At 35.0% G+C, this 16,942-nt stretch overlaps 1 protein-coding gene across 1 annotated transcript in view; it reads right to left on the reverse strand.

Moving 5' to 3' along the window:
- LOC308266102 (HBS1-like protein) overlaps window positions 1-16,942 on the reverse strand; it is a gene marked incomplete at both ends in the record, with an annotated part of 49,162 nt that overhangs the window by 16,094 nt on the left and 16,126 nt on the right. The window contains 7 exons of the mRNA XM_080700128.1: window positions 5,483-5,591; window positions 6,036-6,126; window positions 9,371-9,475; window positions 11,377-11,445; window positions 12,661-12,729; window positions 13,498-13,615; window positions 15,903-16,049. Of these exons, the coding sequence (XP_080556254.1) occupies window positions 5,483-5,591; window positions 6,036-6,126; window positions 9,371-9,475; window positions 11,377-11,445; window positions 12,661-12,729; window positions 13,498-13,615; window positions 15,903-16,049 (708 nt within the window). The remainder of the gene's footprint in view (window positions 1-5,482; window positions 5,592-6,035; window positions 6,127-9,370; window positions 9,476-11,376; window positions 11,446-12,660; window positions 12,730-13,497; window positions 13,616-15,902; window positions 16,050-16,942) is intronic.

Raw genomic sequence — 16,942 nt, forward strand, 5'->3', positions numbered from 1 at the left:
GGCATGGTGGCGCACGCTTGTAATCTCAGCATTCGGGAGGCTGAGACCAGAAGATCATGGTTCGCAGACAGCCTCAGCTACTTAGTGAGACCCTCTGCAACTCAGTGAGATCCAGTTTCAAAATAAAGAATAAAAAATAGGGCAAGGGGTGTAGCTCGGAGGTCGAATGCCCCTGGGGTTCCCCAAACCCACAAAAATAAATAAATAAATAAATAAATAAATAAATAAATAAATAAATAAATAATAGGCTTTAATTAAGTGTGCAATATGCCTATAGTTTGGGTATAATGGAAAGACCAAATTCCCAGGAAGTAGTGTAAGTATCAAAATTCAATTGGTATGCTTACAGAAACATAAGTATTTCAAATTTGGAATCTCCTGGCCAAAAGAGTTTGTACATTCAGAATAGAGAAAGGCTGGCTTGGACTGTAGTTCAATCGAAGAGCACTTGCCTAGCATGTGTGAGGCCCTGGGCTTGGAAGAAAGGGAGAGAGGAAAAGAAAAAGAAATGCAAAAGGGAATATGGATATACAATCCTAGATTCCTAGGCTTTGGGAACTTTCTCAAGATCAGGTCATTCAAAAAGAATAAGGGCACAACTGAAACTCTATTATTCCAAAAAGGCAAATTGGTTTTCTTTTTCAATGGCACCTGATGACTGTGATGACTGATGATTCCAAAGTAATTACCCACCAAATGGGGCGGGGGACATGATGCATGCCAACGTGGTGGGAAATACTTACGCACATTCCATGAAGTCAGGTCTCAAATAGAGGCCGCTAATATATAAGTCTAAGTCTAAATATCTATGAAACATGTCTTTCATTACAAACAACTTAGACAAACAAGCATGATTCTCTTCACTCAGCTCAGATGTGACAAAGAAATTGGTATTCATGGCTTGCAAAATGTCAAAGAAATGAAGTTAGCTAAGTTCCCTCTACCCTTTGTTGAGCTATGTGTGAATTCCAGGGTAAAAATCAGGGTGGACAAAAATGGGTTGAGGCAGTTTGAAGTTTGGCTTAATTTCTCCTTCTAGCTCCACACTGTCTTTGGACAATGTTTTTTGTTGGCTCTAACAAAATACACACAAGTGGAAAAAAAACCTACATTCAAATAAAAACTCTACATTCAAATAAGAGAGAAGTGGCTCCACACTAACAAAACATTTTAACCCATATTATATATGACAAAAGTCACTGATAAAGCAATCTGCAGAACAAGGAGAAACAAAAAAGTACTGGGTTTCCCAGTGAAAGAGATGAAGAACAGGCCCTGGCTTAATTTACTATTCATACAGTTACAACCTCTCAGAGCCTCCATTTCTTCATCTGTTAACGGAGACAAAACTAACAGACCTCTACAAAAGCTTGCTTACAATTCTGAAAATCCCCAAAGACTGAAAACCTGTAGTTTTTTTTTTTTACAAGTCTGCTATAAACCAATTGATGTAGCAAAACTGTACTTGAAGGGAGACCATTTAAAGTCCTATGAATCTCACATAATGTTAAAAAGTTTTGGTACAACTGGGCTTGGTGGCCCACGCTTGTAATCCCAGCATTTGGGAGGCTGAGACAGGAGGATCGCAGTTCATGGCCAACCTCAGCTACTTAGTGAGGCCCTTTGCAACTCAGTGAGACCCTGTTTCAAAATAAAGAATAAAAAATAGGGCTGGGGTTGTAGCTCAGAGATAGACTGCCCCTGGGTTCCATCTCCAGTACCACAAAAAAAAAAAAAAAAAAAAAAAGTTTTGGTACAGAAACATAATGTTTCATCATGGAGAATTGGGTACTTCATCACTTTCTGTTAAGGATTTTACGTAATATGTACATAGATAGCATTTCCCTTTTTACTCTCCTAACATTTCTGAATTCTGAAATCACTGGCCTCAGGGTTTCGAGGCTATAACTGCTTCATGTGGAGTTATGAGAATCAAACTATCTAGTGTTTTGCAAACTATAATGGGCTACATGATGTTAGGCGGCAAAATAAGTTATTTTCCTTAAGCCTTTATGTAACTATTTAAAAAATATCAATACATACATGGTCTTTTAATTTTCAACAAGGGAATACTAAGATCATTCATAGGAAAAGAACAGTCTTTTCAATAAATGGGAAAATTGGATATCCACATGCAAAAGAACAGAGATAAAGCTTTACCTAAACCCATATACCAAAAATTAACAAAAAAAATGGAACAATGATCCAAATGTATGAGGTAAAACTATAAAAGTCTTAGAAGAAATCATGGGGCAACGCTTTCATGACATTGGACTTGGCAATGATTTCTTCAACATGACATCAAAAGCACAGGCAACAGAAGGAAAGACACTGGGCTTCTTCAAAACGAGAAACTTCAGGCCAACAAGGAAACCATACCAAGAGAGTGAAAAAACCTGGATATGGGGTGCACATTTATAATCCCAGTACTTGGCAGGCTGAGACAGGAGGATTGAAAGTCTAAGATCGTCTTCAACTCCTTAGCAACTTGTGAGCCCGGGTTTCAAAATAAAAAATAAAACAGAACTGGGGCTGTAGCTCAGAGGTAGAATGCCCCTGGACTCAATTCAATTCCCAGTAACACAAAATAAATGTGTGTGTGTGTGTGTGTGTGTGTGTGTGTGTGTGTGTGTGAGAGAGAGAGAGAGAGAGAGAGAGAGAGAGAGAGAGAGAGAGAGAGGAAGAAGAGGAGGAGGAGGAGGAGGAGGAGGAGCTGGAGGAGGAGGGTGAGAAGACAACAGGAGAAAATGTTTTTAAATCACTTATCTGATAAGGGATTAATTCTTAGAACAATAAAGAATTTTGAAAATCATATCTGATAAGGGATTAGTTCCTGGAACAAATAAAGAATTTGAAAAATCATTTATCTGATAAGGGATTAATTCTTAGAACAAATGAAGAATTCCTATAATTCAATAACAACAAAATAATCTAATTCAAAAATAGGCAAGCCAGGTGTGGTGAGCATGCCTGTAATTCTCATACTTGGGAGGCTGAGACAGGAATGTAGGTTCAAAGTCAGCCAGAGGACTTTAGCGAGACCCTCAGCACTTAGCATAACCTTGTTCTGAAATAAAAATAAGAAAGACTGGAAGTGTAGCTTGGAGGCAGAATGCCTCTCTTCCAAAAAAAAAAAAAAATAGGCAAAGGACTTCAATAGACTTTTCTTCAAAGATATATAAATATCCAATAAGCACATGAAAAGATACCCCAAATCATTCATCATTAAATAAATGCAAATAAAAACCACCATGAGACACTACTTTTACACATTAGTTCAACTATTATTAAAAAATAAAAATTATATCCTTGTTTTAAAAAATTGAAAATAAGTGTTGATGACAAAGTGGAGAAAATGGAATCCTGGCATGCTGCTGATAGGAATGTAAATGGTGCAGTCCCTGAGAAAAATAATTTAGTAGTTCCTCAAAAAGTTACAATTACCATATGATCCAGTAATTCCACTTCTAGGTATAGTCAAAAGAATCGAAAACAGAAATTAACAAAAGAGACAGATGTACAACCATGTTCATAGCATCATTATTCAAGGAGCCAATAGACAGAAACAATCTGTCAACCTAGGACTGTATAAGCCAAATGAGGGATATATACAGCGGAATGTTAATGGCTTTAAAAAGAGAAAAATTCTGATACATGCTACAACATGAATAAACTTTGAAAATGTTGTGCTAAGTGAAATCAATTAGAGACAAAAGGACAGATAATGTATGATTCCATTTATATGAGCAATCTGAAATAGGTAAATTCATAGAGAAACGAAGAATAGTAGTTATTGAAGGGTAGAGGGAAGAGAAAAATGGGAAGTTGTTTCTAATGGTCATAAATTTTTAGTTTGGGATGGCAAAAAGTCCTTGTTGATGGCTGCACAACATTGCAACTATACTTATGCCAATGAATTAATACACTTAAAAATGGTTAGAATGGTAAATATCGAAACATGTGGTTTACTGAAATAAAAAGCAACTATTCATTCAATTAAAGTCTAATTTATTCTTCTATTATTTTCTCTAAATTTTTTAATTGTTCAGAAAGCCTTTTCTTGATTAAAAAAAAAAATTCTTTTGCAGTCTCCCCTTCCATGGGGCGTACATTGACTGACATAACAATTTATCTGAATCAAATTTCATTCTGGTATTTTTCAATCAATATACGTAAGTAAAATCTCATAAAGTTATGCTGAAAACTTTCAATTCATGCTTATTTTTAAGGAACTATTGCAAACAGGAAGACAATATTACTATTCAGAGTAACTACTGATTTCTTGACCTCTCTACCTCTCCCATTGGTAAATATTATTGCATGAGTAAAAACACACAGTAACCTCCCACCTTCTCACCATAGGACATGTTGCTTTCTATGAATGAGTCCCATTTGCTCAAAAGCAATTAACTTACTTACTTGGCAATCAATAACCTAAGTTTTGAATAGTTAAAAAGTAAATACTTTCAACTATAACAACTTTGGTGATCTGCTCTTACTCCTTTTTTAGTATGCAGAAGAAATGAAATATAACTATGGAAGTATTAAACAGTATGTCATGAATACAATTTTGTATTATAAAATTTACATAGACTAAATCTGTGAAAAAAGTACACATAAAACAAGAAATTCAGACTAGCCCCAAGTAATATCTTCCTGGGTAAGTTAACATTATGGTATTAAAATGAGTGATGTGTGCATATATGCCTCTACCACCCTGTACCCTAATAAGATGCATGACTACAAGGCATCAAGGAAAAAAAAATTTTAAAAAGAGTGGATGTCTGTAGATCATACAGTTGTAGAACATCCTTATTTTCAGTAGGTTTTTTTTGTTTTGGTTTGGTTTGTTTTTTTGGCAGGTCTGGGGATGGAATCCAGGAGCATTCTACCTCTGAGCTACATCCCCTGCCCTATTTTTTATTCTTTATTTTGAAACCAGGTCTCACTAAGTTGCGGAGGGCCTCATTAAATAGCTAAGGCTGTCCATGAACCATGATCATCTGGCCTCAGCCTCCTGAATGGTGGGATTACAAGCGTGCGCCACCATGCCTAGCTTATTTTTTCAGTAGTTTTTATGATTTCCAAAAAATTTTTAAACACTCTATTACTTTTATAAGTAACACTACAAATAAGTATATTAAAGAAAAGCAATAAGGACCCAATCTAAAAATATTAGCTACATAGTAAAAATTTATCTACCATTAAATATACCATTAGCCCCATAAGAATTTAATTAAATTATCACAAGTTTGCATCTTATTATGAACTATCCTCTTAATATCTCTTTGAAAAAGTCTTCTAGCTCAAAGATCAAAATAAAAAACAAAATAAAAATGATTTTTAAATTCTAATTCTGTTGTCTAGATGAGAATAAGATGTTAATTGAAAATGAAGATAGCATCTTATAAAGAAAGTTATTACATTTTTGAATGAAGAGACTGAACTTATGAAAACAACAATAAAACATTTTGAAACTTACGGGAAATCCTTTAGTGATAGGAATTTCAATATTAAAAATAAGGATTCGAGCTCTGAAACGTGTGCAAGCCTTAATGGGTTCTTTGGGGCCACAAAAGATGCAACCAACACTGTAACAAAAAAAAAAACAAAAAACAGGGAGTGTAATTAGAGCATGCCAAGTGTGTGTGCTGAAAAGTAGTAATTCCAATCTTTTTGATTTTTGGACTGGGGATGGAACCCAGGGGCTTTCTACCTCTAAGCCACACCCCCCAGCCCTATTTTTTATATTTTGAAACAGAGTTTCACTGAGTTGCAGAGGGCCTCACTAAGTAGCTGAGGCTGTTCATGAACTGCAATCCTCCTTTCTCAGCCTCCCAAATGCTGGGATTACAAGCGTGCACCACCACGCCCGGCTCAGTAATTGCAATCTTAAGTAGCATTTGTTAATACTTCCACCAGTGTCTATCTTTTGACCATATATGACTTCAAATTGTAGTAAGACTGCAAAATTTATGTGTTCTGTCACCCTTTACCCAAAACAATGACTGCTTAAATTAATTTTCATCACTCACTTGATTTTCATGATATCCATCCCAACCAAAGTAAGACTAACATGATCGCCTGCTGCTGCCCAATCCACAGGTTCATCATGCAGAGTGATTCCTGGAAATGAGTAAGAACCAGAGCACACAGTGAAGCGCCTCGAGACCAAACCATAACAACCATGAGAGTCTGGCTGGCTTGTACTTCATCAGGCACTACTCATCATTTTCAGTATGAATGGCTCGAGAGTGAGAAATGTAACTGTGAGCGTTGAGGAAAACACACTTCCTCTAGACCTGACTCTTCTAGAACACCATCTTAAACACAATGCGATTTGTATTTGCCCGTAAAAGGCTGGCTTCTGCCTATTTAATCAAGATTTTTAAACTTGCATACACAATGAAGTACAGCCATTAGCCAGGCCTTATTCAAATATTCCTGTTATGTTAATGGTGCAGGAATAATAAAACAGTTCAAATTATTTATAATGACTTAAAAGACAAATCCAGGGAAGATGCCTGGTAGTGTTTTGTTCTCCTGAACTTCGCTTACTGACACATCCACCCAACAACAGCCTGTGTTCTCCAAGAAATCCATAGGGCAACTTGCTGAGTCAGAATTTCAAATGGTCTTCTCAGCAGGTCCCTTATTTATTTCTGCCTCAAGGAGAATCTCTTTCCAGAGAGTCTGTATACTGGTAACTAGTTATCCAGAAAAAGAGATGAAGGAAATAATAATGTAAAAATTTAATTCAAAAATTATCCTAGGTATTGCTGTATACCAAGAGATAGATACACACCTATGTACCTAGACAGTCCTAATGGCAGTCCTAGGGACTAGTTCCCAAGGGCCTTATTAAAGATATCCCACATTTTTCTAATTTTATGGGTTAAATTTATTAAGTTCTTTTCCACTGGAATTTGGGCCTTTTGATGAAGATAATATGTAGCCTAACCATGGAAAAGCAGTTGTTGGAAGTTTAATATAAATTATACCCCCTATTTTCTTTATTAAAATCTATATTTTTCCCATGCAGCATATTTTTAAGGAACAATTTCTGACTCTGAAGAAGACAACCTATAGTTTTATGCAAAATTTCATGTGTATACATATATCAGCATTAATATGAAAAGAGGAAGCATAACTTTCACCAAATATCAAAGAGATTTTTTATTCTAAAAATGTTAGAATTATGGTATTATGAAATAACTGTAAAATTTCATTTGTAAATGTAAACTTAAAATGATCCTATATGATATCTGCTATAAAATACAGGACTGAAAATAGAAGCCAGCTATTTACATATACTATAGATTACCTCTGACTTAATATTGTTGAAGGCTTTTCATATTACAAGTTAACATTTGGAAAAAACTTTCCAAAGAGAATTTTATCCTCTGGTTCTTCTTTCTCCTACACTACTCCATATTTGTTTTCCTAAGGACTTTTCTCACTGGTCAGACATACTAAAAGAGGCTCTTTAATATTCCATGTGGTTGATATTTTAATAAAGTAAAAAAAAGTGACTTGAGATTTCTACTTGTTAGTAGCAGATTCAGTCAAGTGTCCCTCTTGGGATGCTTCCAGTTAGAAAGCCACAGCAGCACATAAGTATTGAGAGAGGATACACAGAAAAATCAAGCAAAACAAGCAAAAGCAATCAGCTCAGAGCTGAGGGTAGAGATCCTCCCACTCATTACAATAGCCCTCCCCCCATGCTTTAGAGGGAGTTTCTCTTTTAAGAGCAACGGACCCTTTCAAAACAGTGCTTGGAGTTCCTCTGAGGAAAGGGACAGAAAAGAGAGAAGTACAGAATGTGGGACTTTCACAGGTGACCAAATAAGGATTTTAGCAGTCACAAGAGAACCAATCTCAAGGTCTATGATAATTTTAGGCTCATAGTCTTAATTCACATCTGCTGATCATTGGGAAAAAAAAAAACAACAACTTATTCTCAAAATAGGTCATTATCATATAGAGAAATTGGTATTTCAAGAAGAGTATAGTTCTTAATCACTCTTAAAACTAAAGGAATAAAAGCAAAACCAGAGAGCTGCATTTACAAAAAACAGATACATGAAAAAATGACACTTTTTCAAGTGTATATCATTTTCATCTAAACAGAAATTTCATGATCCCTGGCAGATATAAAGAAAAAAATCAAGTAAAAATAACATTTGTTTTCATTCCCTTATTCATCTTTAAAGGTAGGTTAAATATGTTACCTAAAAAGATATTCATTTTATTATGATAAACAAGCTATCTACTTTCAAAGTGAGCAAATTAAACAAAATGTATATTCAAGTTTATAAAGTAGTCAGCCAGGCGTGGTGGTGCACACTTGTAAGCCCAGCATTTGGGAGGCTGAGGCAGAAGGATCATGGTTCTTGGCAAGCCTCAGCTACTACGTAGTGAGGCCCTTTGCAACTCAGTGAGACCCTGTTCCAAAATAAAGAATACAAAACAGGGCTGGGGGTGTAGCTTGGAGGTAGAATGCCCCTGGGTTCCATGCCCAGTACTAAAAAAAAAAAAATTATAAAATAGTCAATGCAACTCTGGATATAAACTATAAATTGAGAGTAACAGAGAAAAAGTACTAAAATTTTAACATTCTCAGGTTATAATTAGCTTAAATTGATAGTCTTGATATTACTTTATAGTAAAAAACAGATCTTCAGTATATACATTGAAGACAGAGTTCGATTAAGGTTAAGAATAGAACTATAAATTTTAAAACCAAATTAGAAAAAGAATAATGTGTATGTGCGTAAAGCTAGATGATTAGGAACAGAAATTGTTATCAACCATCATAAAAGCACATATTAGATCTCTGGCAATTCAAACTAGCTCTATTTCTCTTTTCAACATTAGGCTTTTCTGTATTTATATTTTACTTAGGTCTTCCTATAAGTATATATGTGTATAGATGTTATTATATAAGATTTTAACAATATAAGTTATATAATGTGTTCTGAAATACACATTTCAAAATGACAGACTCTGCCACTAACTAGTGTTGGGTTGGATTTAGATTTAATTTCTTCTACAGAAGATGATTTGAAATGTATCTGACAGGTGTCTACACATCTGGTTCAATCCTAAGCAAGTTTCTTGAGTCAGTGTCAAAAAAACAGAATGTTACCACACTTATAATACTATATGTACATACACACACACAGTCACAACAGAAAAAATCGTTTGGTATTTTCACATTTTAATCTTCAACAGTTAGTATCATTTTGACAGTCAGTTACAATTTCAGTAAGAGGTTATTTACTTTGGAGTTAGAACTAAACTACTTTAAAAAAAAAAAAATCTGCTGTCTCAAGGCATGTTTAGCAAAAGCACCTTAGCAGGTGAATACCTTTTGCAGTACAAGTTTCATTAGGAGGCATTGCTAGAAGTCGGTCACCAGCCTGAATATAACCAGCTTCAATTTTGCCAGTCACACAAAATCCAGATCCTTGATCTGCAAAACATGTAAAAATCTTATGATTCATACAGCAGTGTTATCTGATAATTAGTACTACCATATTTACTTCTCACATAGTTCTATAAAACTATTAGTTCAATGAACATTAAACAACAGTAATTATTTCTTTTCTTTCTTTTTATTTTTTATTTTTGTGGCACTGGGGATTGAACCCAGGGGCATTTTAACCCTGAGCTACACACCCAGCCCTATTTTGTTTTTATTTGGAGCAGAGTCTCACTACTTGCTGAGACAGTCCTTGAACCTGCAATCCTCCTGTCTCAGCTTCCCAAGTACTGGGATTACAGGCATGTACCCCCCCCCAGTAGCAACAATCATTTCAGAATATTTAATATCACTATTAATATTCATATCATTTAAATTAATTCATATTCATATTTTTCTTACAAAGAAAAATATTTATAGTATAAAACGTGGAGGTATACTCCTTTCTCAAAGATTTGAGTAGTACCAGGCACTATTCTTAACTCTTGGAATAATGAGATGAAAACAAAAGTAGTAATGAGAGAGTCAAAAGAACACTTATACTGAACTGAGACATATACCATTTAAAATAACAGAAAAAGGTGCATCAAAGTATCCATGATGGCACCCTATGGGTGCTATTCAGGAGTAGAGTGCTTGCCTTGCACACTAGGCCACAAAAAACAAAGACTCCATGACTGAGCGAACACACACTTTAGGTACTTTGAAAGAGCAGGAAAAGAATTTACCAGGTAGCTTGTGTGTATGGATCAGGAGAATGAGGACATTGCTGACCAAGGACACTGTGTGCAATGCCAAAAACAAACATGAGATGTGCAAACAGCCATGTGCTGTTTACAGGGAGAAACATGGAATACTTGAAGGAAAGGCGAGCCATGAGACCACAGAGGGAGGTGAGGGAGGGAGGAATAGTAAAAGGGCCTCATAAGCGACATTTAGGGTTTGAATTTCGTCCTGCAGTTCAGCAATTGGAAGCCAATAACACTCAGTGAACAAAAAAGTGACATATTTTTGTGTTCGACTGGAAGATGATAGAAATGCACGTGCTGATTATAGAAAGGGAATAATTTCAAGAATTTGGGAATAAGGAATAACAAGCTTAGAGTGACAATGACAAATGTGATAAGGACAAGAAGGGAGAGATCTGAGAAGGTGACACTGACTGGGAAACAGGTAAGAAACAAGATCCACCTTGGTCTGAGCAAACGGGAAAGACCATGAGACACGGTGGCGAAGCTGCGTTCCAGGAGAGCGGCAATCCCAGCAGCACACTCCTGGGGGAGGCGCCCGGCAGCAGCGAGGCACATGTGCGTGGAGAGCTTGGATTAGAGGTACAGATTTGGGGAAGCATCAAGATGTGGGTGAGAGGAACCCAAGGATATAAGTTCATAAGGAGAATGTAGAGGAAGAGGAGGACGGAAGCAACAGGACAGTTTCAGAATCAGAGAATGAGGAGTCCACAGACTGGTAGAGAGAGGTCAGAGAAACAGATAGGTTAGAGGAGAAATCGGCCACAGACACCCAGGGAGAAAGATGAAAGTTAGATGTGGCTACCAGCACCAGAAGTAATAACAAATTCAAGTAAGACAGACTGGAAAGTGCACATTTACTTTGGCAACCAAGAGGTGCTTACAGGAACCCACTGGGGCAGCGGGGAGAGAAGGCAGAAGCCAGGAAGCAGCCTGAAGAGCAATCAAGGTGTAAGAATGTAGAGACAGCATGAATTAAAAAAAAGTAACCACATCTGGTATTTTTAATAGACATCAGAAGACATTTTGAAAGCCATTACCATATTTCCTCTACTATAGGATGGGAAGCTTAATAAGTTTCAATTTTACCGAATGATTTTTTTCATTCATTTATTATCCAGTTATTAAACATCTATTATGTACCAAATTCTGGGCTAGGTCCTGCAGTAAAGAGACAGTGCTTGCCGTCAATGAGTTCAGAATCCATGTGAACTAAAGAGCACAGACACAATTTTCATGCTGCAGGAAAGATGCAGTCATAGAGGCTACAGAGAAAAGCGGGGATGCCTGGCTGAGTGTGTGGGTGAGCGGGCTGCTCATCAATTTACTGCTGATCAGTACCAAATGCTCTCTTTACTGTCTGCTCTGTGTTAATGAAGATTTGGGAGTCACAGAACTTCTTTTCAGTATTGATTATCTCAACAAATAAATGTTACATGCTTTTATTTATCAAGGCTCTTATTCTATTTCCATTTTATAGTTTTCTAGGTGGGTCTTTTAGACACATGAAATTATGTATATTCTTAGGTATTCAGTATAACACCTACTCCAACAGAGTCTGAATCTCTCCCAAGCCTGTCTTTCCTCAGCCTACAGTACCACTTAGGGTTTTCTTTACATCTTATAGTTACTCCTATGTCACAGCTAATAATTCTTTATATTAAATTTCTCATTTTATCTATGTGTGGTACCTCTCTCCTAGCTGAAGCCAGAGTGCTACAGATATATGAAATAGGTAAGTAAAGAGAAAGAACACTAACACATGGAAACATTAGACCACATAGCAATAAAGGTCCTAGATTATTAAGAAACAGTGAACAATCTAGTTTGACTGGAAGATACAGAAACTAAAAGGATCTAATGGGAGAAAAAAAATCACAAGATTAGAAGGAAAAAATAAATTTTTCTTATGCCTGATAAGTATAAGGTGTGAAATGGAGAGTAAATTGAAGGTTTGTTGAGGCAGGGAATCTAGAGTAACTTAGTACAAGCCAGGCGTGGTGCACACTTGTCATCCCAGCATTCAGAAGGTGGAGACAGGAGGATAGCAGTTTTCGGCCAGCCTCAGCTACTTAGTGAGGCCCTTTGCAACTCAGTGAGACCCTGTTTCAAAATGAAGAATAAAATAAATAAATAAAAAGGGCTGGGGGTGTAGCTTGGAGGTAGAATGTCCCTTGGCTTCATCCCCAGTACCACAAAATAAATAAGTAAATAAATAAATAAATAAATAAATAAATAAAAATTAAAAAATCAATAAAGAGACTAAAAATTAGGGCTGGGGGTATAACTCTGAGGTAAAATGCCCCTGGGTTCCATACCCAGTATCAGAGGGAGAAAAAAAAAAAAAAAAAGAACTTAGGACAAAGAGGAGGACAGAAAAGAACGGAAGTGACCATCATGAAGAAGCTGTGCGGAGGGAGCACTTACCTTTGAACACATCTGATACGCACAACCTAAAAGGCTTGTCAATGGAGCGCTGAGGAGACTTGAAGGAATCTGGGAGAAAATGGCAGAAAGCAAGGTTTAATTTAAAATGTAGGGCTATGGATGGCACTCAGCAGTAGAGTGTGTGCTTAGCAAGCTCAAAGCCCTGGCTGGGTTCAATTCCCAGCACCAAAAAAAAGCAATTTTTTTTTACTCTAATGAACCCATTATAGTCCCAGGTCTACTAGAAAATAATTATATTTTATAAAATGGTAACTACAACTATTATTCATATTAACAAATTGATTTTCCTTATTTTTCTTTTTTTTTTTCAATGCTATACTGGGGATTGAACTCAGGGGCATTCTATTAACTGAGCTATATCTCTAGCCCTATTTATGTATGTATTTATGTATTTATTTATTTGTGTATGTATGTATATATGTATGTATGTATGTGTTTTTTGTTTATTTGTATTTTGAAACAGGATCTCACTAAGCTGAGGTCCTAAGTTGCTGAGGCTGGACTCAAACCTGCAATCTTCCTGTCTCAGCCTCCCAAGCAGTGGGATTAAAGGCATGTACCACCATGCATGGCTAACACTTTGCATTTCTAAAACGTATTCACACATGTTATCTCATTTAAGTTCAATAACAATTTATAGACAGGACAAGCACTAGCCTCACTGAACTGAAAAAAAAAATCATACTAATATCAGACAGGTAATCTAACTCCTCTGAATAAAAATCCACAGGACACATTACTGTCTCCCATAAAGAATTCTAAATAATTTAATATCAAGTTTATAATGCACTGAAATTAGAATGGTAGTATACTTACCGATTTGTTCTAATAAACATGGTCCTTTATACCACTTTGTGAGTTCACTTGATTGAGATCTTGTGATTAGATTTTCACCACTGAGACCACTTGTAGGGATAAAAGCTACATCACTCTCCTATTAAAAAGATTGAATTATAAAATTTAATACAACATTAGAGTCACCATTACCATAACTGTACTAGGTGAGCATAAGCAACAACAATATACTTTTTAAAAAGATAATAGAAACCATGAAATTACAGCCCCATGGTTATCTAATCCAATAATTTTCACCTTTATTGTTTTTGTAGGAAATCTACTTATTCCAAAACACTTAAACATTTTTATCTGGTGACATAGACAGGAGAAATTTTTCTCCACCAACATTTCTCTGAGACCTTTATAGACCTACACTAATTATTATAATAAGTAGGGGAAAGTCTTTAACTTATATAAAATCCAAACCAATTATTCAACATATGCAATTTTCTAAAGTGAAGAAATCCAGAGAATATATTACATACATGATACCAAGAGAAAATAAAATGCAGAATGAATTAAATGCATTTAACAAGACAATAAAGTATTAACTTTTTTCTCTTAACAGTAAGATTTACAGAAAGCAATAACCAAATAAATTTAAAGTGTCATACCTTAAAACCTGCTTGCTTAAGAAAGTGCCCAAGTTTTCCAGTAATCTCTTGAAACCTTTCTTGTTGCCAATTAACCTGATAAAGATCCGATTTATTTTTAGAATTATGCTTCAGAACATATGTAAAATTTAAATTTCTGCAATAAAATATAATCAAGACTATATAAAACATAAACTATAAATATGAAATCTATTAAGATTAAAGATCATAATTTAAGATCTTACCATTAATATAACCCAAAATTAATTTTCCTGAAACAGAAGACCAAGAAATAATACATTTTGATTTCTTTTAACGGTGCTAAGGATCGAACCCAGGACTTTGTGCATGCTAGGCAAGCACTGTACCAATGACCTACATACCCAAAACTAGAGTTTTTCGAATGTGCTAAAACTGATTTTAAATTTGGGGAGAAACAGTGAATAACTTATTAAATTTTGCTTGGATTAAATGTTACAATAAAATAAAATTACTGACATTTGCTCCAACCAACCAGACTAAAAAAGTATATATAATATTGTCTCTAGATAATGATATATAATACTTAGAGCTAATTTTACTAATATCTGTAGCATATATAGAAACATATCCCAAATAAGATGAAATCCCCGCACTTCGGAGGCGGAGACACGAGGATCGCGCAGGTTCGAAGCCAGTCTCGCTGGCGTAAGAGACCCTATTTCCAAAAATAAAATAGGTCTGGGAGTGTAGCCCGGAGGTAGAAGGGCTTCCAGGAACCCCAGTACCACCAAAAATAAAAAGAATAGATAAAAATATAAATAGAGGAAAATGTGATCAAGCAATTAGCAAAATCTTAAGTCATAGCCACAATATGGATATTTACTGTAAAATTCATTTTCTTATTTGAAATTCTCATACAAAAATGCTATGGAACTAAATTACTACATGTAATAATGACACTATAAAAGAACTAAGAGAAAATAAAAATACTTATTTGATCCTATGGTTAAAAAAAGTTTAAACATAAAGAAGTCAAAAGGCTTATATACTTGAGCATATGTCCAAAATATACAATAAAAAGAACAAATTACACAAATAATTCCAAATAAAAATATTTAAATATTAATATTCGCAGAAGAGTACATTTTTTAAAAGAAATATGCCTTATATGTCAAATTGAAAAATAACTGTTTAATATACCAATGTTAATAGGCATTTGTGAAAGGGAATATACTACATATGACAAGAATAAAAAATCAAAACATTTCTCCAAAATATTTGCATCATTTCAACACATCTTAAAAGTATATGTCTTTATAGCCAGAAAACTCCATAGAATAAACACATGGATATGTACACAGAGAACAAATGGACTAGAATAAAGGAATAAAAACACTGCTTTATCCAAGAGTTGCTAATTGCTTAAAAATATGCCTAAAATTATCATTTTTAAAGAAAGCATATAGTAATATCTTACAACCCAATGTAAAACAACTTCTACCTATAAAAATAAATTGGATGGACATACAAAATAAAATGGCTTCATACTTTCATTTTACTAGAGTAAGTATGTACTACTTTGTAATCAGAAATAATTCTTAAGTTTGAAAAATTCCTTTTGAAAATAACATATATCTTGGTTAAAAAATTACTAATTTCTCATTTATCTAACATCAATAAAGTGATTTAATTTTTTTAAATACTGCAACTTGACTAATAAAATGAACATTAGTCACACCTGGGACCATCTGGGGCCGAATATTATCTTAAGTAGCATTTAAAACAAATTCTCACAAAGCCTTTAGGTACCTGATCCATTTTATTGACTGCAACTGCAAGCTGTGTCACTCCAAGAGATCGGACCAAGAGGCCATGCTCTCTTGTTTGTCCTCCAGTTTCAAAACCTGCTTCAAACTCTCCCCTGCTGGCATCTACCACTAAAACAGCTACATCTGCCTATGGAAGAAAGAAAGAATCGAAATCAGAAATAATGTCATACTACTCTAATTCGAATAACAGATTATTCAATTAACTGGTCACAGTTTAAAAGGCAGAACCTAACTCGAGCCCAACCTGATACCAAACAACAAACAAAACAAGTGAATCCCATAGATGGATTAAAAGTTTTAAATGAAAATATGTAGTAGCATATATTATACCAAAATTAATTCTATAAAGAACAATAGGAAAGTCTCATCTAATTACCCAACAAAACACCTAAAGAAATCAGAAAAACATAAAATCAAAACTAAGTAGACAAGGATAAATATTCTCAAAAGGTAAAAACCATAATCTTAATGTACAATTTACCAATAAAGGGGAAAAAAGATACAGCTTCATAGAAAATTAGTTAGCATATAAGCAAATAATTTGATAAAGACAAATGGCTAGCAAACATGAAAAAAAAGTTCAAAATCACTAGGAAAAAAAGAAAGGAAAAGGGAAATTTAAAAATGTCTGTTTTTCGAGTCTCAACGTTAAAGAATTAAAAGACAAAATTAGCTGGGCATGGTGGCACACACTTGTAATCCCTGAGCTTGGGAGGCTGAAACAGGAGGATCGTGCAGGTTCGAAGCCAGCCTCACTGGCTTAAAAGACCCTGTTTCCAAATAAAAATAGGTCTGGGAGTGTAGCCCGGAGGTAGAAGGGTTCCCAGGAACCCCAGTACCACCAAAAAAAAAAAAAAAAAAAAAAAAAAAAGGACGAAATTATTTACAATAAGCAAGGGTTCACCAAGAAAGACCCTATGTCTCTCATACGCTGCTATGAGAATACAGTGCATAACTGGCCAATGACATTTTCACAGCAATTATCAAGAAACCTACAATTATACATATTTTGCTTCCTTT

Source organism: Muscardinus avellanarius (assembly GCF_963383645.1).
Source record: "Muscardinus avellanarius genome assembly, chromosome: 8".
NCBI classification, from domain to species: Eukaryota; Metazoa; Chordata; class Mammalia; order Rodentia; family Gliridae; genus Muscardinus; species Muscardinus avellanarius.